General features: G+C 33.0%; 1 protein-coding gene across 4 annotated transcripts in view; it reads right to left on the bottom strand.

Annotated features, from left to right (window-relative positions):
- Nucleotides 1–16,635, bottom strand: part of LOC147072384 (cytochrome P450 4C1-like) — a 40,578-nt gene extending 23,943 nt beyond the window's left edge. For 3 of the 4 annotated variants that reach the window (XR_015070712.1, XM_085947711.1, XM_085947710.1), the window contains exons 1-9: nt 16,431–16,635; nt 14,163–14,272; nt 9,763–9,853; nt 8,506–8,691; nt 6,781–7,172; nt 5,357–5,425; nt 4,661–4,829; nt 3,504–3,683; nt 2,171–2,331 (exon numbers count right to left, since the gene is read on the bottom strand). Coding sequence is in view for 2 of the 4 variants with exons in the window: in XM_085947711.1 (XP_085803837.1) it covers nt 2,171–2,331; nt 3,504–3,683; nt 4,661–4,829; nt 5,357–5,425; nt 6,781–7,172; nt 8,506–8,691; nt 9,763–9,853; nt 14,163–14,272; nt 16,431–16,587 (1,515 nt within the window). In the remaining 2 variants the exon portion in view is untranslated. Of the gene's footprint in view, nt 1–2,170; nt 2,332–3,503; nt 3,684–4,660; nt 4,830–5,356; nt 5,426–6,780; nt 7,173–8,505; nt 8,692–9,762; nt 9,854–14,162; nt 14,273–16,430 lie in introns of those variants that run through there. The other variant, XM_085947713.1, reaches the window with a different exon arrangement.
- Nucleotides 16,636–23,340: the final 6,705 nt, after the last annotated feature.

Here is a 23,340-nt window from a genome sequence, read left to right as displayed (position 1 = left end):
AGCATGCGGCGCTCTCACTCAGCGGACAATTTATACTGGTGGATCTATAAGAGAAAGAGAGAAGAGAGTCTCATCTGTCCGCACGCAACATCAGCTAAATAATCATGGCCAATGATATGCATATTACTGATACCCCAGGATAATCGCTGCTGGCATGCTTGTTTATGTCTACATGCTTAGAGTAAAAATCAATAAACAAGGCGTTTTCAGGGGAGGCAATTTAAAATTTATAAATGGTTGATACACCCCTGTTACAGGCGGGCTTCTCCCGGTGTAAAATAATCATTTAGTAGTAATAAGTCGAAACGTAACCCTGACCTCTAGAAACGGCTTCATAAAACATCTAATCTGATTCCTTGCTCAACTACGTAATTTTTTTATTCATAAGTAAAGGCCTTCGTCCGGTGTGTGAAAATCATATACTGGGCGGAGGTGTAATTAAGATAAATTTAATTTGATTTAAAAAAGTATAAATGATGATGGATGAAAGAGATAATTTTAAGACTAAATATAATGTATAAAATATAAGTATTTAAATCTAATAAATTTTGCCGGCAACGTTAAAATCTTCGCGCGCCTGCGCCGAGGTGGTCCTCGTGATTCGTCAAATCGAAAGGATCACGCGATAAAATTTGGCCAATCACGAGAGTCCTTTTTGCTGGTCGGCGTGGGTACGGGGAATTTAAAAAGAAAAAAAAAGTTAGTAAGCGTCCTTTGTAAACCGTGTACGGACCTGCGAAACTGATTGTAAAAACAAAATATGTAAAAGACTACAAAATAACGTTGTCCAACTAAATATACAAATATATAACGCTAAGACCCGCACAAGAAAGACTTAGTGTTTTATTTAATTTAACAAACATAAATATATCATTTTTTTTTTGTGAATCCGGGGTTCGATGGACACCTGAGCTAGCCGCTGGAACCCCGGACATCTCACAGTGATAAATCTTATTTTGTGGTTCAATATAACAAAATAATTTTTGTATTATTGAAAATATAATTCCTAATTATATTTAATGATCAAGATGAAAAAAAATCCTGACCACTTAAAGGGATATCCATCTGATTCATTCTCTATGAATTACCTAAATCAAGAAACTAAAGACGGTTGAGGTCTGCGAAACAATTACAGAAACACTTAGCCATTACAAATCACATAGATATATTGTGACCTCATTGGGGCACAAACCTGAAGGATGAGAAACCAGTGCCTTTCGCATTGAACTACTAGGGGGGTAAAATATACTATTACGATCAAGGGTTCTTTTGTAATTAAATATAAAGACAAAATTTCTTTATAATGGTTTTAAAACCCAAATCGAGCCATGGCTTTCTTCATTCCTCACGGTTTCTTCTCATCTCCAATACAACCCCCTTCACTCCATCAATCTATCGGACATGTGGTCCGCCCACGTGGGTGTTAAGTTAGGAGTATTTTTGCAACTTTTGACATTTGGTGGACATGTGTGATTCATATTTGGTATGTATGGAGAGGCTGGGTGCATTGTACTCAGTGGCGGCTCTTCCATATGCACTGCGGAACTGCAGCACCCTCAAGCAAATTGCGATAAATGTAATATTATAATATACATAAATTTATGTATATTATATGAAAATATCAATATTATTTTAGCTTGCCCTCGTACTGATACATCCAATAATTATCATACACGCGTTACTAATATCGGAAAGTGACCATCTTTATGATTTTATGCAGTACCGTTTTCAATCGAATATGCTCGAGAGGACGAAGGAGCTGGAAGGTTGATCGGTACCGCCGGTCCGACAGTATTTCGCCGTTTCTGCGTTTTCACGCGAGCACGCGCGCGACAACGAGGAAAGAAATATAGCTTTAATGATTTATTCACATTGTTAAAAATTATTTCTTTTTTAATTAATAATATAATTAATAATTTGTATTTAATTTTGATGTTAATAGTAAAATATAATCCAAATAAACATTTTTTTATTTTTAATCAACCGCAGCACCCCTAGATACCTTATCCACGAGCCGCCACTGATTTTACTGCACATTGTGTCAACAAAGGGTAGTTTTTGTGTACTTATACTGTTAATAGCATGATATATAGTCACATAAGTAACTCTGCATACAGCTTCTTATATAATATGAAAATTACAATTAAGTGATTAAATAAATAATCCTTACCTATTTTCTTGGGAGAAATTTAACCATTATTGGATCCTTGCATCTTAGAACCAAATCTGCAGAAAATATTATGTCGTCTGGAGTAGTAACCGGTTCCAATGTAAAATTACGTAATATGGATGAAATTAATGACTTCTCTTCAAGCATGGCAAACTTTTGACCTATAAAACCAGTAAAAATCATGTAAAACACATCTTTTATATTAGCTTCACTGAATACATCATGCAAGCCTAATACCCCGTTTACACGTGCATGGATGTACTGTGCACAGTAAGAAGATGTATGGGGAAACATATGGGAAACAAAAGTTGGCAAGATTGCATGCATAAATCAAACAAGTTTGGAAGCTTCCGAATTGTGATGAATTATTGCGCGCAAGTAAGATTATTTTCGATCTGATATCTGTAGAGCGGATAGGGGCGAACATGCCGGTAAAAAAACGAACAACTCATTTTGAGTTTAACCGATTTTCAGTACGACCTGTCAGATAGTAGTATAAAATGACAACATTGCGTCTCGCTTACTCTTGAAGAATGAGATTGGAGAGACAGTTAGCACTTTTACGTGTAAACAGTTATTGTCATGATAGTTTAAAATAAGCATGATTGCCGACAGTAATTCCATGTACGCGTACAGGCGCTATAATACTACAAGGTTCCAAGTGTTTATTTTTGACAAAACAGATCTAACAATGAAGTAGTACCTATTCTAAGCTGTCTCATTGCACTCGCACTTAATATAAGTAAATGACTATGTCCCTACTAAATCAGGTCAGGGAAAATTAAACGTTGGTAACGTTTGTTAATAGGGCTGCTCTCGTGGTGCAGTGCGTAAGGCGCTTGCCTTCCACCCGAGAGTTCTGGGTTCGATTCCCGGTCAGGACACAATATTTATGTGTTTTTCTCAAAGCCTGGGTGTTTGTGATTGTTCAAAATTACTAACAACCACCTTGTACGAAAAAGCAAGGATATGGTTATAAATAATTCTAAAAAAAAAAAAACATTTGTTTATATAATATGTGGTAAATATTTGAGATTATAATCCCAGACACAATTTTTAATCTCGGGATTATATTATATGAAAGATAGCCACACTTTTTAACTTGACGATATTTCTACATAATGACATTTTGCAGTTTGAATTTTTGACAGTTGAGTTTTTGCTGTTTCGACTAGATAGGTACCGCTTATGTGCGAGAGAGTGAATGCAATGTTTTTAGCATTTATGATTTTGTTATATTGGTTAAGTCGTATTTCAGTTTGTATTACACCTGCAAAACTAAATTACACCTGTAAAATTGATTGTAAATTTTAAATTTAAATGTCTTTGTTACCTATACAATTCCTGGGACCGGCACTGAATGGAATGTATGCAAACGGATGACGCTTCGAACAATTCTCCGGCAAGAATCTATCAGGATCGAATACGTCGGGAGCCGGGTAAATGCTAGCATCTCGGTGCAAATCAAAAATGTGAATTTCATAAATAATATCTGCAGGAATACGGTAATTCGCTGAAACAATAAAATTGACATATATAAATAAATTAGTATTTTAAATTGAAAAGAGTTAGTTATATTATTTTATAAAAAGACGAAATACATGTCTACAAATTAGGCTCCTTCAAGCTTAAAAGTCAACGAATTCATACACACATATTTATCTGAAGTCATAATCATAACTCTTGATAATGATACCAGTCAAGAAGTTAGTAGAACAATTATACTGGTAAATAAATCCTATTATGGTTTACAGAGACAGTTTACATGAAAATTCCTCTCAAAGTAAACTAAAAAAAGCCCTAAAAGCCTCTCATCAAAGTGCTGGGCTTTATCACAAAAATATGAGAAGAAGCTGGATATATTTGAAAGAAAGATATTGAAAAGGCGCGAGTGGAGAACTACAAGGTTCTAAGTGTTTGTCCTTGGAGAAACAAAAGTAACAATGAGGCAGCTTAGAATACTACTTCTTTGTTGGGTTTGTTTTTTCAAGGACGAACACTTAGAACCTTGTAGTATTAGGCTCACGAAGGGTCTTTAGAGCCGTATTTGTACATCTCTATGAAGTAGTGTCGCTTGTGGCGGTTGTCTATCTCACTATCTATGTCTATATGTCACTGAGTTCAAAGAGCGATCTAAACGCATAGAAAAATATGTGTGAATGCTTAGTTTGCTACAAAAGCCAACTCCATTTAACCTGAAATTTCAAAGGCTAATTGCTAAAGGCTAAAGAAAAAACTATTATTCGTTTTGCTGGAGAAGGGGGTCGGTGTAGGCAAAGCGAATAATAGCTATGATTTTAGTGATTGTCAATAGCTGTCAACGTAAATAACTTAAATATCGTAGATTAATAAAAAAAACTTTGTTTTTAAAGCCATTAAGTGTTACATGATTGTATACAAAGTACAAATATAATGACTATCCCCTTTTGGCCTATCAGCTTAGCCTATCAGCTTAGCTGTACAGTAATAAGTTACAGGGTATTCACATACTCAGCTGGACTTCTTCTGATATAGTTCTACCAATGAATGGAACACTGGGGTACAGTCGAAGGGATTCTTTAATGCATCTCTCAAGGTATTTCATTTGGTTTAAGTCATCAATGCCCACAGGATCGGTGGAATCACCGAGTATCTCGTCGATTTCCGCAGCGGCTTGCTCCTAATAAAAACATTTTTTTCATTCAACATTTTCATTGCACAATTATCATAATTTACAATGCTGGGGTATTTGGAAACAAGGATTTCATAGACGGCAAAAGGGACAAAAATGCCTAATGACTAAATTTTTTAATTTAGCATATATCATTGTGAAAATTGACATAAAAATAAAAGAATATTATTTTCGAATATTGAATGGCATGGAGGGTGATAAAAATGTGATAAATGCAACATAACCAAGTGCCAGGAATTATTGCATAATAATATGTTCATAGATCTTAAATTAAGATTAGAATAGATTTTGAATTTCAATAGGTACATAAATTTAATTGAATATTTAAGACGTAAATTGTGGGAAATAAAAACGTAAAACCAAGAGACCAAGACCAGCGAAAGGTTGCACTTAGTGCTATAAATGATAATGACTAAAATGAAGCGGAACTAAAGGAACAACTCACAAATAGCAGGAAGACTTGAATTCCGAGCATGTAAAATCAGGGCTCTACTGTATTAATTTATAATACTTACTTGTATAGACTTATTATTGGCTAACAACATCAAACAAAAAGATATAGCCATCGTTGTTGTATCATGACCCTGAAACATAATAAATTTTAACGTGAGTTTCTATTACAATTCACTGCAAATAGTAAAAAATATTTGCAATAATCACACACTAGTAATTCTCAATTGAATTGTTTCAAAAGTATGACATTTATGCATTGTCTATGGTTATCTAAAAAATTCAATTATTGTGTATGATCCAACAAAAGGATTGTTTATCAGGTTATCAGAGTATCAGCAGGTCTATTCCAACTACGCAACACCATAACACAATAACCCCATTATCGTAATCTAGTACCGAAGGGTGGAGGTAGGCTGTTAAGATCCGCCATAAATAGTGCTCATTAAACTTTGTTATTCGAATGTTTTCGTTTTTATTGAACTAAGACTACAATTTACAGATTTTATTTGTTAATTTTTAAAAATCAATTAAACCCTGCCTAACCAAACCATAATAGTTTTGGTAGATTTTGGGCGATACGACAAAATTGTGCACACTTTCTCATTCATACTTATTTGTTTTCATCAACAGAATACATATTACACATATTGTTGGTTAATTTTTTTAAATTCATTAAGCCATGCATAACCAAACTATAATATAATAGATAAAAATTATTATTATTCTGTCTATAAAATATTCAAAGTGTATGATTTAATTGAATAATTTTAGATATTTTATAGATATATGAATATTTTTTGACTATTCAATTGAATTCAATTCAATTCAATTTATTTATTATCTATTACTATTATCTATTATGGCTTGGTGTCGCAGGGTTTAATTGAATTTAAAAAAATTAGCCAACACCATTAATATGTAAATTGTAGTCTTATTTCAATGAAAAAAAATACGTATGACTGAGAAAGTTAAGTGTGCACTATTTATGGTGGATCTTAACAGCCTACCTCCACCCTTCGCCACTGTCGTAATCTGAGATAATACTAATATGGATGTGATCTGTATATAAAACAGTATCTGCGGTTATCTAAAAAGCGAATCTTTGAGTTGGTTCCCGAGTTCAAAGTCATGGAGCTTCGAGCGAGGTCGTTTGATCAACGAGCTTACACAGTGTGATATTACGCATGTGCAGTGCTCAATCGTCAACATCATAAAACAATGACAGCTCAAGCATTTATCTAGTTAACACATCCAGCAAAACTAACGTTATGAAAGTGTTATTTCATACTATATGGGTAGAATATACATCATAGCATTTTTATCACAATTAAGGTTGGAATAGACTGCTGAACCAGTGTTTTTCGATTTCAATAACATAATTATGATCTGATTTCTCAACTTATACATGGAGTGGCGAATTTTACTTCTCATTCGCCATACCTGTGGCTAAATGTCAAACTAGATAAAAGCATAAAACCAAATGTACCTCAAACATAAATGTATCCACTTCTTCACGGATGCCAAGCTCGTCAATATTTCCTTGAGATTCGGCCAAGAGCAATAAATCCAACATGGCCAAGCGGGTTTTCCTGCATCGTAAATTGTCATCATCGTCGAGCGCTTCACTATCTATGCCTTTTAACTCGCTAAGCGATACACATTTTCGACGTTCTCTTATAACGTCCGTTGTAAATTGATGCAATATCGATAGAGTTTCTGTATGTTTTTTGCCGGCAGCAGTCATGTGGAAGAAGATATCCGGTCGAAGCCACAAACGTACCAGCCGATATAATAAAATCTCGCCAATTTCGTAGATTGCCTTCTTGTATTTACCAATTGCAGTCAGTTTGCTGTCGATCCGGAGACCCATTGCCGTCTCTTTAAATATTTCAATGATTAGGTAATATTATAGATTTTCAAATTATCAAACACACAAAACTGTTTATGTTGACAATAAGCTTTGATAAAAAACCATCACTATAATGTAGATGAACCAAATCGACAAAAAGTTGTCCAATACAATTTAAAATTTACTTAAACCATCAATTCCATAAAATAATATATGAAATAACATGCAGATATTGCCAAGTAAAACCGTGAATTTATAAAGTATTAACTTACGAATTTATGATGTAGTTTTATTGTATACCTACTGTATTCATTAACCATTTCCAGCTCAAAATGGGCAGAGCGCACCAAAGCACAATTCTGGTTCGTGAAATCTCTGAGATTATCGCTCTATCTCGTAAAAAAATTAAATTTAATATACCATTTCTTTTATTCATCGAATAATACACAAGAGTTGAGAATTCCATATTATATTGAAGATACATAATTTAAAAACATCCCATGCATATACCCACTAGCCCCGTCGGGTATCTATTTTTTCTAGTGGGTATGCATGAGATGTTTACAAATTATGTATGTTCGAAGAATTAATTATTGCGTTCCGGCTCGTTCATTATAAAATGTAATGATAATATTCACTTATTGTATTTTAATATATTTTAAAAGTTTAATACGAAATTTGTTGGACTCAGGGTAAAAAAGTAATATTTATGATATATTATGTTACACCAAAGGCGTGAACAAAAATGAACCATTAGTGCGAGTGAGAAAGCATTGTGCACGCTTATATCTCCACAATATGTGTTAGAGTAAGATAGAATTTCTATGGCTGAATCAAATATTTTTTGTACACTTCGCCGGTAAATATTGATTTGGATGACTAGTCATTTAAAAACTGCGAGCATGTGTTACTAAAATGTATTGTTTTAGTGTTAAATATAAAGTTAGTGGTAATTATTTTTAGTTAAGTAGAAAATATGGTTAACTATGTTGTGTTTAAATTTAGTAGCCGTACTGAGTTAAGTTAATAATAATAAAATTAAGGTTCTACTGTGCGTTATACGCAAGAAACACGGCTTCATTTTGCCGAACAATACCCACTCTCTTTATATTATTACTCTGAGGTTACACCCCATTTTTCGTCGGAGGCACTAACAACATTTGTATGTTATTGTATATTTGTGATTTTTTTTTAGATTTATTTTAAGATCCACCGTGACAATACGGAGAGACAAAGTTGGTACGGAAGTCGTAGAGCAAAACACATCCTATTTAATATTACTCATATGATATGTAAGTATATTTTGTTAAATTTTGACTGCATAAGGACAAATTAGAAATAGAAGTCTCAATTATTTCTTACCACTGATGGAATTTAGTGCAAATTGCGTGACTATCGGAATGACGTTGGTCTCTTTTTTCTGGATATCGGTTCTGATTCTTTCCACTAGTTCTGTACTTTGTTCATCAAAAGTTTTACAAAATTGTTTCAGTATATTAAAATGAAACGCTGGAGTAAGAATCTTCCGCCGCTTTTGCCATTGTTCAGCTAAAAATACACAGTAATAATAATTATTAATCAAAATAAATGAACTTAAAGGGTAAAAGATATACAGTCGAACTCGGTTATTACGATCACGGATATAGCGAAATCTCGGATGTAACGATGAAACATATTATATAATTAATAATCAATAAATTGATAAAATTCATTAGGTAATATAAAACCTGATTCTGGGTTGATTTAAAACAGTTTGTAGTTTAGAATCTCCGTTACAAAATATAAATGAAATGAAAATAAATTCTTGGTCTGACATAATAATTATAGTAATGATATTAAATCGAACTCTTTGCATAGAAAATATGGCTGGATTTTGGGATAATAAGACCAAAAGCAGCTTCTTGTTCACGTATGGTTACTTATGAATAATAGGTATTGATTATTAATCTATAATATACATAATTCAAGGGAACTCCTATGGTGTAAATGTCTAACATATTAATATGAACATCTCACGATATATAAATGCTGAATAATGCATATCAACACTTTGACAGATTGTCATTAGTCTATGGATCGTCCGAATTGTTTTGACGTTTCATGTCAAACCATTTCTGATGGTCCGAGAACGGTTTGATTTTTAATGATATACTGAACCTAACGTCAAATCTCAAACCATTTTCGGTCTACTTTCTACTCATACAATTTGTACCTACATTGTCTATGGTTTAGTTTGATTTGTTTGATTCAGTTTGAATGATACGAACCTACAAAAAACAACTTCTTTTGTAGTTTATGAATGCCATGTTTAATATATATATAATATATTATATGACCGCTCATTTAAAAATAACTCTTCTGTGATATAACGAGTAACGGTTACAACGAGCAAATTCAGTCGGTCCCATCTTCCTCGTAATAACCAAGTTCGACTGTATAAAATTAACAAGCATTGTATGTATTATTATACTAGTATTGATTGAAAGCCACTTGCTTTGCTGATTGTCCGTAGCGTATATGAATATTGATTAAAATTACAACACAATATTGTGAATTTCACCCGCATTCTCGAATATAAATGACAGAAAAAGGGAAAGTATTAAAAAATATAATATATACCTCCACTAGTTAACAGTCCATCTTTCAGCCAAGGATGTAAGATATCGTATAGTTCACCCTTATTTATGTATTTTGGACTAGATAATACAATCTGAAACATAAATTATATTGTTATTATAGAAATAGCCAACATAGAGTATATCCTGCCTTTTCTAATTTGGCATCCTACTTAAAAATTCTAAGCCCAGCCTCTCATTTATCTTTCCTGTCACACTACGTGATGGATTTCAAGCTATAAAGGCATTTGAGATTGTCTGAACTGAATTTTAATCGTAAATCTTTACCAAGATGAATGATTGATCATTTGTTACTTTTACTTTGATAAGATAAGAAGACTTGCTATGTACAGACATTTTTAAAACAACAAGTTATTAAAATTATCATTATTTGTGTAATCTGTAATACTACTCCCAATAAGATACTAGACACAATAGGAATATGTATGCATGTGTAGGTATCCAGACACCCACTCTACAAAATCAAAATTAATATCAAAATACACATGCTATAGGTTTCCTATCTTTTACATAACATATCAATGTTTATACAAAAATATCACATGGTGAACCACGTAATATATCCTGATTGCCATCTTCAGGAAGAGGAAGAGTGCTCAGACCCTGTGATCAAGATCAGAATTGAGATGGCAAGAAGTACTTTTGAAAAAATTTAATGCAATCGAGACATATGACTCTCATTGGAAGGTGATCAGATGGTACATTATATCCCTACTGGTCTATGTATTGGTCCTGAATGTTAAAGGAAGACACCATCAAAAAGCTGGAGGCATTCGGCATGCGACTGTATGGGCTCTCCCAAGATGCACAACTAACCTGCCATTGGTAATCCCAATTGGGAAAGCAATAACTATGTTCAACCAAATTGCTTCAGATATTGATATATTCCACTTGAGTGAAACCGAGTTAGGTGGAAGTTGTTTTATAAATTCCTAAAATAGGGTATAACTTAGCTCATTTGGTATGCTTCTTATGTTGGTGTATACTCTTTTATATTTTTCGATGGTCTAATGTTAATACCCTGACTCTGACCTGAAAACAACCAAAATACTGCCCTTCGACTGCGAAATTCCTGTGTCTGTAGTTATAATTAAAAATGATACTTACAGCCATTTTAGTAATCTCCCGTATCTGAACATTGCAGGAATAAACTTATAATAACGTATCTTGCCTCTAAGTTGTCAAGCGTGTTGCATGACATGTGTTGAATTCAGCCTCAAAATGGTAAAACAGTAAGTAATATAACAAATTTGGATGTTTACCTTTATTTATATGTCACATTTTATTTGATGTTATCAATATATTAGGTATTATATTGTGCTTTGCTTTACCACTTTTTATGTTACGGGTTATTTGCATGGTATATAGTTACAACATGTGTGTACTATTAACAGTCAGAATATTTCATATTAAATATTTAGGTTTTTTAGCTTCCTGCACAATTTGTAAAAAGTCGCTTACGGGATATTAACATTAGGCCATCGTTTTTTGTTTAAATATTGTTAATACCATCACGTATTTCTTTCTTTTTTTGTCATGTTGTGAATGTCTTGAATTTATATTTTCTAAAGTTCACTATTTAAAAAAAAAAACTGATTTGTTTTGCCACTGTAGATAACAGTTTTTATAAAATTCTGGCAAATTATTGGCCAAGCAGCATTTATTTTTGTGATCTTGCGTTTTTGACTGTTCTGAAAAATTCAGCTCAAGATCAAGTTTTCTGACTTTAAACCTTGTTATCAATTATTATCAAATAGGATTATGGAGAGGATATTAAGTATTTATTGAGCTGTTATTTAATTTTTTTGCAAAACTGTAATGATAATATTGCATACCCGCCTATCTATAAAACAGGTCACCTTGCTTTGTTGATTAATTACCAATCAATAACAACAAAATAATTCTAGACAGTTTAGGTTTAGAGGTTATCAGAATGGCCAACATGATTGCAAAAATATTCATTGTCAGGTACAATAATTTATGCAACTACCTCTAATATTATTTGTTATTGCATAATATATTTTAAAACACCATACTCAGATATTTTCAGACAGTAACAATTAATATTATTATTTATAATTTTTCTAGGAATTTAGTGTTTACTTGTACTAATACAGCGTTAAGATGATACTCGGTGAAACGGCAAATAATTTTCAACTATAGGTGCGAGGAAATTTTGGAACAACGAACGTCGAGCTGTGAACACGTCAATTTGTTTCGTGATGGCGACCGAGGGTATTAATTCTTAAATCGTGTAAAGATGACTAAGAACGTTACTTGAAAAAGAAAACATGTCAATGAATATATTATTATTGTTACTAATAGAACAATAAACAGAACATTAAATGTGCGCATGTTGGATTTATATGACAAATTATATTTCGTTCGGCATGCGTCATTTGCACCCGCGACCCGCAATCCGCGCATCGCCTAGCCACGATCTTTTTAGACCATGCCTCAACTGAGGCTAGTTAGATGAATTCAACTAAGTTGAATTGAACTTAACTAAGTTAGATGAATTTAAAACTTGAATTAAATGCGATTCAAAATATACATTATTGTGTAACAAACTACTACCTATGCACCAATTTAAAAAATCGTAAAATTTTAATTGAGATATAATTGGGTTAATTGCATAAATTAATTTTATTGCCTTCACTTTAATTATTTATTTTAGTAACTATTTACTTATTATATAACACTGAGTTTATTCTATATACAAGGCAGATATCGACCAGTGCCACGGACGAGTTAACTCGCCAAAGCATGTATATCGCGTCAGGCCACGGACGAGATAGCCCGCGGGTTCTTGTAAACGTCGCAACTTCTGAATTAACTGTTCGTGTATATTTTCTAAACAATATTCATGATTTTAGTATAAAAATATTCACGATAAACTCGAGAAACATGTTGATATGGTAAGTTTTCATAAATATTTATCACTCTGTTCCTATTTCATATTTTATAAGGGATTTATTTTATTCAAAAAATATCTAGCCTACAAGTGTCCACCTAGTAAAAATTGGCTGGCGGTGATAAGATTAAAGTGATAAATATTATCACTTTATCATATTTATGTCTAAAATGTCAAAACTGTCTAACTCGCTCTAAAAGTTAACACAGCCAAGAGAGGGGCTGGGCTGTTAAGACATAGCACTTTTTGACAGTTTAGACGGTTAACTTATTGTAACAATTAACTGCATCAATATATAAATATGATAAACTACCGTCGATAGCCACCTTGTGTATAGAATAGCTTCGCAGAAATATGTAATGGATTTTTTTTATTGATTTTACACTTAACTAACATTAAAATGGTTTTAAAGTGGCTTTTGTGGAGGAAAACAATATATTTCGATACGTGATGAAAGTCCACAGCTTCCTGATGTTTCTCTCAATGGGTATCTGTCATTTGTAAGCTTAAGAACTTATAAGGGTACGTGTGACATTAAGACGTCAGGTTTCCCAGATCTTGTACTAGTAAAGTCAATGATGTTTGAATTTTTTTTAATGCACCCTTATACATTCACAAAAATTGTACATAGCCAGCTTTCAGATTTGAGTCACCTGAACTTTAGCGATGACGACAACTGATTGACTCCTTACCACCTATCAATAGGACGGTCAATGTGGATCGCCGTTTGCTTAATGGAATATAAAAACATATACGCATTAAATATGTGTGAATTTAATTAAAATCATATTATATGTGGTAAATTAATAAATATATTGATGGTATACTGTTATTGTGTTTGGTTGCAGATGCCATTTTAAAGAGATAATGTGGTAAAATATACTGTTAGGTGTATGAATGCAAATGCCGATCTACAAAACATCTCACCTAAGCTTCGAGGAGATATGGAACAGAAAGAATACATGGTGACAGTGCAAAAACTAAATACAGTATACTCCCAATTATCCGTGTGCCGATTATCCGGTTCGCGGATTCTGTGATCCAGGTTTTCAAATAATGAGTGACAAGGATATTATTTCCAATCTCATTCAACCAGAAGAGAAAGAGTACATCGACCAATGGGAATTCGAACATAATGTTATAATAGCTCTTAGGAAACTGATATTAGAAAATCATTAAAAGATTCCTGCAAGCAAACCAAAATGACAGATTTTCTTAATGAATAATGAGTATTAAACATGTTAAAATAATTATCTTCTTTAGAAATGTTTAAAATGTAGTATTTTAAAAAGAAAAAAACATAGCTCGGATTATCCGTGCCGCCTCTCCCCACCATTATCCCGGATAATTGGGAGTCTACTGTATATTGCTAGTAAAACATAAATATAAAAAATACATTCAGGCATATCCATATTACTTTGAGAAAGTTTTAAATTGAGTGATTGCGCCAATTAAACAATAATTCATACCTCAATATCTTCTGGGTTATATAAATTGATAAGCCGATAGGGCCCAGCATATTCCCGGTATAAATTTTTAAATCTGTTAGCATAGGTTCTCTTCTGATAAAATACTGCAACTGTAAAGAAAAGATGTATTTTACTCTTACTTTTAATACAATTACTCTAGATTTAATTTCCAAATAAACAGATAGGATCACAAACTAAAATAGTTTGGCATATTGACCACAATGAAAATGAAGTAATGCTATATAGTAGACATTTTGATAGTTTGACAATCTCGGTTCTATTGTTAATTAAATAAGTTCAAATGATAGTTTTCCAAAGCGGTGCTGGAGGGCTCTAGAGGATCGTTGCTGGTCGCAGTAGGGGATATTGAGGAGCAAATGAAAAAAAAATACAGCGATTACTTTAAACAAATTAGAACCAAAACATCAAACTCATCCTTCTTATTAGTTATTATATTTGTACTAATAATACCTATTGCGAAATATACTATGTATATACAATTTCATCTTTATTTCATTTTAATAAATATTTTTTTTAAATCCAGTTACACATTGTTTTATTTCCAAACTAGTTTTCGGAAATTCGAAAATTACACACACAACTAATTACAAAAATGTTTTGGTGACATTAAAAAATTACAATTTCAAAAATTATTGAAGGCGGAAGCGGTGAGCAAAAAAAGTTTGGAAAACGATGATTTAATAAATCATATTGCATAATATCTAAATTGTAATTGCGCTTGGCAACTAAAATGCCCTTTCGGTCTAACAACATGTCTAAAAACATTGAACTTACACTTGAAATACATTCTGTAGGTACACACCTACTATTAAAACCAGTTGTCCTGACATGTCTAGTTTGTTTGGTAATAGTGCTTCAAATTCGTTTTCTGAGATTAAATTGCCAGTCAATTAAATTATTATGCCTATAAGTACATAATCGCTATTTAGATAAAAGTTATTTAAAAACATAAACACCATTATAATAATTATAAACTGCATTATTAAAAATAAAAAAATAAATGCCGAATTCATACAATGTCAAATAATGTAAAACCAGTTTAAAACTATGTTAAAACCAGTAAAATATAATATTACTGATTTAGTAACATATCATGATGGTTTCTAATAATATTTAATCTGTTTTATTTTTTTCTACACTGCCGGCGCAGTTTCAGATTATCTACTATTTTTAGTTATATGACAACTTATATTGAATCCCATTTAGGTTGGTTTGATTGAATGACGGAACAATTTAAATATGCTCACTTTTGAATGGGCATTCGCACTTAGGCTATGTGTTAGATAGATTTACACTACACTTTACTACTTACAAAAATAGTTTATTAAAAGAGTATGTATCGAAATAATAATGATGATAATTTATAGACGTTGAACAAGTACAGAGCATAACTCGGTTTAAATTTAGGCAAGTTTTAGTATGCCACTTGCATTGATTGGCGTAGTAGAGTGGTTGCATAATAGGGGGCCCAAATATACCATAATAGTATGTAAGTGAGTAACCAAAACAAGAACGACAACGGTATGCCGCCACTGGTATTTTATTTATAAACTTTGTATTCATTGCTATCAACACAAAGGACATTAAATTTTTTATAGTAATCAATTCCACCATGCTAATATTTTCAATCCCGGAATTTAGAGATAAGAATTCTCGATCACGATTCCGGGATTGGTAAAAAACTTGAAATTTTGTCAAATAATAATAAATAATATATATAATAACAATATATATAATAACAAATAATAATAATATAATATAATAACAAATAATAATAAGTTAATAATAATGAATGCATCTTTTTAAAGACATTTTTTTATTCTTATAATTGACATGGAGAGGAATTTAAAAGATAGCTATGTAAATAAAGATAATAATCCAAAAAAATAAATGTGTAAAAACAGTCTTCAAGATTAAGATAGGTAATAAAAAAATTAATGAACACATCAAATAAAATCTTATAATATGATAAAGTCAATATTATTCTTTCATTAATATTGAATTAAATTATAATTTCCTACCTTCTTCAATCTCAGTAGGTTTAATTTATTTTAAATTCAGATACAATTACTCACTTACATTTCACGAAAAAAAACTAATTTCGGGATTTCAGTATCCCGGATTTGCAAACCCTAAAGGTGATATTTAAAAAAATTGATAGACTCCCACTACATTAGTCTAAACCCTTTATTGAGAGCTCACTTATTTATTAATAACTATAAATAATAAAAGTATAATATACAATACCGCTTCCGTAACAGAAGTCAAGAATATTCCCAATGACTGGCAGCGTCTTTGATCCAGGAATTTTATCAAACAACTTTCCATTCCTGGTATTATGTATTAAATAATCTATTAAATATATTATCGTCACAATAATCAATATTATAATAAGTATCAACATTTTTCCCTATTAAAGCAGATACACACAACACAACAGCATTGAAGTAACGCCCACACTAAACTGGAAAAAAAACAGCAACAGCAGTTGGTTGTCATTTTTTTTTACAAAGAGTTGTAGTGTTTCCATAAAAATAATAGTGTCAGTGGCATATTTTTGAGAATAAAATAGTACTACAGTACCTACTTCAGCTTGAGAGGTTTTTTTAACAATTGACCGCCTGAACTGGATGAGTCATTTAACAAAAAATCGAATACACTTATTTTTATAAAATACACATCAAATTTGATAACTATATTAATATCTTATCAGAAAATTGTCAAGCGCTCCGGTTTTTTAAACTTTTCCATTTCGAGCACTGCAAGAAATGAACACCCTACTTCAATTTTTTTAAATAAAGAACACACTTATCTGTTTATTTTTGTAATGGAAATGAATAAAATGTAATTTCAACTAAATGATTTTGTTTCCTAATTTTTTTCTAGAAATGAAACTGATCCTATGGAAATTATATTGATTTATAATATGTAAATACATAAACATATTTAAGGTTAACTTTCCAGAAAAATACCTCAGCCACAAGTGAATACGTGTATTAAATAAGGCTCTAAGTACCAAAAAGTAGTATTGCCTGTAGTTACAAAATACCGAGTCATTGCAGTAAAATTTCATGAAGCAGACCTTTTGAAAAATGTAGTTTTACAGTGTGAAGCAATCACGGCAGCTTCTATAATTTTAGTTATTAAGAACTCCCAAGTGTCAATACACTATCGTCAGCTATTTTATATTGGATGCCGTTGACCACTGCAGTGCTACTTACACCATTATAAATAAAACACGCCAACGGACTTACAACGTCGACAGGTTTAATTATTTTGCTGTATTTTTTTGACTTGCTTGAGGCACTTAGACTATAGTTGAAGTTATTGGCGTTGGTATGTGGAACATTTTTTTATAAAAATGTCAGTTTTTATTATTTTGGTACTTAGCGCCTTAATTAATACACGTATTCAAGTGACCTAGTGTTTCTTTAAAATAACTTAAATTATGGATATTTTTACCTAAAGATTGCATTTTGACCGCTTAAAAATACTATATAAAGTAAAAAAATAGAAAATTATATTTTAATTCTGAGCGTCTAGTGCGAGCACTTTGGGTGAACACCAGCGAAATGGTCTATAGTCTCAAACATTTGTATACGAATGCGTTCGCTCGCCCACAAACCAAACGCACGGCACGCAGCTTCATTTAGCAATGCAATGGGTGGCGTCTAGATGTATCTATAGTCTAAGCCTCAGCCATAAAACAAGGTATTAGTGAAGACATACATTTTATTATAATATTTTACATATATTATATAGTTTTACAAACAATCCACCTAGCCCAACACTGTAGAAATTTATATGCTCCATCTGGGATCGGAAATGGGGAAATACTTACCAAGTAAATCAATTTTATTGTAGAATCAACTTTATCCCAGTGTAATAGTCATTTAGCCAAAGAGATTGGACTCCTCTCTTCAATCTCTTTGCATTTAGCGAACACCATGTAGGGCAGAGCGGGGTCACTTGATCATGATTTTGCTCAAAGCAGTATGGCTTCTAATTAATGAAGAAATAAGAAATGATATATTTTAAACCAGTTAAGTTGTTTATTTGGTCATGTAACTTCATCAAAAAACTGTAACAAAGACGATGTTTACAAGACTAAATTTACATTAATGTCACAAATGCCAGATGGCTCAGTTGACCCCACCTAGTGGGGTCAACTGAGCCACCCAATGGGGTCAGTTGAGCCAGTGGGCGTAGAAAGGTTTTTTTCATCAGAGCAATATAAAATACAAACAAAATCTTTCTTTAATCTTTAATCCAAATTATTAGAAAACAATAGGAACATATAGTTATACTTGTCTGTACTTTTTTCTTCTTTTGGAGATTTTTAGTTTTCTTAACAGGTCGTGTCTCTTCCATCAGATTCAGAGGAACTCTTCAAAATAGCTTTCTTCACTGAAAGTTTCTTCGATTTTACTATCTTCTTGCTACCCTCACTTTTCCGTTTACTTTGTTCTGCAGCAAGCTGGTCCTTCTCAGGTGTATCTGTTACTTTCAGGTGTACGTTTGTTATGGCTCAAATGACCCCTTCCCCAAATTATTACTAATTGGATTGAGCCACCCAAAGACTATTGAAAATAGATTATTTTTGATACTGTCATCGCATAAACACACTATTGTTAAACCAAAATACATTTACTTGATTGCCGTAACACCACAGACATGTGCTTGAGAGTCTTGAGACCAAAAAGTATGAGGAACTGCTTTCTTTACTTTTGGCGTGAAAATAGTAACATCGCACGTTCACAGTCACATCGAACACCGGACGGTGACTGATGCAATTGTGGATTGGCTGTCTACCCCTCCTGCTTTGTTCGGAATCCACCGCTTGTATCTATAATGCAGCGTAAGAGTGATAATACGGGTGGCTCAGGTGACCCCGTGGCTCAAATGACCCCGCTCTGCCCTATTGTGATTAATAAATTCAATGCCAACATGTTTTAAGTGGGTGATCATTTGCATGAAATGGTGAACTCATGGCATAATATGAATCAAAAATTGAAATATTTCCAAAATAAATTCAAAATTTTTCACAACAAAACATTTCAACATTTTCAATGTGGTCATAATCCAACAAAACATACGTCCATAATAATATTATAATATGTATGATTTCACACAATGTAAAGTAGTGATCTACAAGTTCCAAAACCCGCCAAAGGCATACAGAAAAAATAAATAAAAATGATACAAATTAATGCCGATATGTCAAATTTTATTTCGTTGGCAATGAAATGACGTTGGAAGAGCAATTCGCAACTTCAGGAGACAAGAATGCATGTAAAGGATGGACAACATTTGACGCATGATATTTTTAAACCAAGTGTCTTCTATTCGACGCTTGTGAACTGACAGTGCTGCTTTACGATAGTGAATCATTGCACCTTATGAAGCCTCTGAGCTTCAATAACAGATGTTTGCGGTGGATACTGGGCGCTCAGTGGTATGACTTTAGGAGTAACTTAAATATAATAGAGCAGACCAAGCAGTCTCTCATCCATCTTAGAGTGAAGAGGTGACGTTGGATCTAGCTAAGAGACTTTCAACCTGATGACATGACCCGGCTCACGGCTAGCTCAATAATGCTACCGGGCCGTCACTGAGGAGACTAGTGATGAATTAGGAGAGGTGGATCTCCTTTGTAGTATCACAACTTTTGAATTCCCGAATAAAACTCTCAGCTGGTGTGGTGCCGAATTTATTCAGGTACTAGAGTTCACGGTCACACAATAAGGTTAATAACAACACCCCCTCAACGATACGCCACTGCGCACTTCGTTGATGTATTTTCCTAGCTCAGTCGGTGGAGGGGTTATTAATAATAACGATGTTTCCTTTTGAAAAAGTCGGTAATGACTTGGTTTTATTTCCTTGTATGTAGCGTCTAGTAAATAATTTTACAGGCCAAATGTAGGTGAAGGCGGCAGACAGGAATACGTGACGACCGATGACTGCGAACGCGAGAGATGTTTCCCACCCGTAGGTAAACGGGATGTGAAACTCTCCCCGGGGAGTACTTCGGCGTTCAAGAAGCGAAGAGATGCGCGGCGAAAACTGGTGAAACTGGTCCAGAGTGTTTGAAGAGAGGCTGCTAGTAGAGATGAGACTTGTTCCCGAGGGAGGATCCGGTAGACTGATAAAAATCTCTCGGATGCGCCCTCTTTTATAGCAGCCTCCCTTATTCTAATTGGTCCAAAGAGTTTGAGAAGGGGTGACCAAAGATTCTACTATGTCCGTTAATTTCGTACTGCGTAATATCTCTTGTTTATTTAATAAGAATTTACTGGATTGTCAGAAGGACCAAGTATCAAGAGATAATATATTCTGTGCACGTGGATGGATATATTGACGTTATAAAATATCGTCTATCTAATTCTATGGATTTTATATGAATTTATTTAGAGCATTTAAATAGCTATCTCCGGCATAAACTCGCGGTTTTAGTCTTATGCCAGGAGTAAACACACGATTTGATTAGCGTTTAAATTACATGCATTTACAACTACTTACTAGGTACCTATTGACATAATAATAGGCCCTGTAATCATTATCCATCGACCTTCACATAAACATTTGTGATTTTACGACGTAAAACCTGTCTGTTGCCTTTACCTTTTACAATATTACATTTATAATAATAACAGTTTAATCTTAAAACTACGTCTTATATAGTAATACGAAATAATATTTTACTATTTCCGAAAAATAGCAAAATACTACTTCTTCATAGAGGTAATTCGCAATTCAATGTCGAAGAGTATATCGATCGGCGATATTTCCCCCGCATTGCCTTATTTTTAGCCGCTGTCTTTACACCGCACAGCTGCATAAAGGTCGTGATTTTAATTTATTTTATTAGAAATCGGCGAAGCTCCCGTCTGTTGCTATCAAGAATTTACTCTTTCTTAAATATGTGAATTTCCTCATGCTTTATATTACAGACGATAAATACCCTAATTAGGAACACAATAATGAAATAATATTTCCGAAAAGTTGAATTCTAGAGACTTTAAGGCGTTATTTTCTGAGTTAATCTGTGCGCCCGATACTTTTTAGCCGGTAACATTTTCGTATACACGCACAGAGGCACACCCATACCAACGCGTTGGTAGGTGTTGCTGCGTTATAATTTTAAGTGTTGCCACTCGCGGATAATTGATTCTATAATTATTAGTTTGCTATTAATGAGTTTACGAATCGAAATACTATTCGATTAGTGTGTTCCACATGACATATTAATTAATTATATACACTTTTAATACTAATCACTCGCTACCGCGTTCTTCTTCTTTATGTTAACAGTTATTCTTCTTCTTTCATACTATTACAAAATATATTAAATATGTTACACTCTTATAATAATCTCTCGCTACTGCATTCGTCTCTTTATATTTAACAATCATTCTTCCCCTTTTATACTAATATACAGTTACATAATACATTTATATCTAACACTTTATAATAACATCGTCACAGGTTTTTTTATTGTACAGAACAAGGCAATTTTACATCCATCATTCTTTCACACTGCATTACCCTGCTCGTAGCAATCGATGCCCCGTTCGATACGTTTACATACCGAACGGGTAGCGTAAAAACCTGTGAACAGATAAACAATTTATATGTGATTCGACAAGGAAGCGTTTTTAGGCGTTTTACTAAGCCGTATAGTTAGAGATCAGGTTTACATGTCGGCTTATTACTAATCAATTTATTGTGCGAAGGCACCTACCTACAGGTAGGTGGTGACATTAACTGTCATTGTTCCCGTAATTAAATCTCATTAAAGTATCAGCAAACTATTTATTTGTTCACTATAGGATCTCTGTGAAATCTTTCACAATTCCCAAAAAGTCACACCTAATTCAGAGAATGTATACGCAGAAGTTCTTTGGATATTTTTAATTCATGAAATATTTTCCCATAAGAAAGAAAATATAAATTATTCTTTGGTCACACAGTATTAGGTTTATAAAAGAATAGAATTATTTTATTGTTGTTTATAAAGTTTATTTATGTTCACAGTGTATTTACAAATATTTATTTGTGTTTACAGACTTGTTTACAAAAGGTTTGCTTAATGTTTACAAATTTATTTACTAAAATTTGTTTTTATGTTCATGAATTTGTTTACTAAAATTTATTTTATAATTCCGAAAAAAAGATTTGTAAAATTTATTATTACAAACTGAGTTTATTAATTTGTTTTTATAAAACAAATCCGATCACGTAATTTATCCCGATTACGTCACCTCGTATGATGAGTAATGAAAAATGAAATTACTCCGCGAGCGCGTTACTATCGACAGATACGTGGTATTCGAGCTACGTTTTAGCGGCCGACGTCACTACCGACAGATACGTGTTATTCGCGCTACGTTTTGCGGCACACGTCACGACCGGCAGATACGAGATATTCGCGTTACTTTTTGCCCGTCGATGGGGACTTATTGTAGGTAAATTTCACGAATGTTACTGAGAACCGTATCTCGTATCCGCGGAAGGACTGCTGCTTAGTAGGAGATCGCTGGTGAGAAGTGTAGAAACTAATAATCTTACGGGAAAAGTGGTCACCTTTTATACCCTTCGGATAGAGGTTTAACAGGAAACAGTCCGTAAGGGATAGCAGATGTATATCTTTCTCTCACGGGATAAATTTACATATATCTCCCGTTCCTGGCAACTTTCTAATAGAGATATCTTCTAATTAAATCGGGTTAAAATTACTCTACCTTATTTTCACAAAATAAAGTTTCAATAGGGGTGTTTCAAGCACCCTCTAGAACAAGTCCCTTAAATACGCCGTAGCGATGACGTAAGCAAAATAGTTGATTTTATATGATTTTTCGTGTTCGAACGAAGGGGAAAGTTTCTAGCTTTCCAACGAGGTATCGGAATAGGTATTCGGGTACTAAATAAGGGAATGGCAGTCTTTAAATTTAAAATGTCAAAACGAAAGGTTGACACCCACGTACTAGTCCTTTCCACCACTCTTGGCCTTTTTAGGCCAATAGAATTTTACTAAGTTTTAATAAAACTATTTGGAGCCGCAGAAAACGTTTCATTCGATATTTACCTTTCGGACGAACATTATTACGTGAAAATACTATAATATTATACTTAACATTTCAACTTAAATATATAA

The sequence above is a fragment of the Rhyacophila brunnea genome, unplaced genomic scaffold (genome assembly GCF_057557595.1).
Source record: "Rhyacophila brunnea isolate RB1 unplaced genomic scaffold, BYU_Rbru_1.0 scaffold_2, whole genome shotgun sequence".
NCBI classification, from domain to species: Eukaryota; Metazoa; Arthropoda; class Insecta; order Trichoptera; family Rhyacophilidae; genus Rhyacophila; species Rhyacophila brunnea.
Note: the sequence above shows the minus strand (reverse complement) of the source record. Positions and strands in the feature narration are given on the sequence as shown.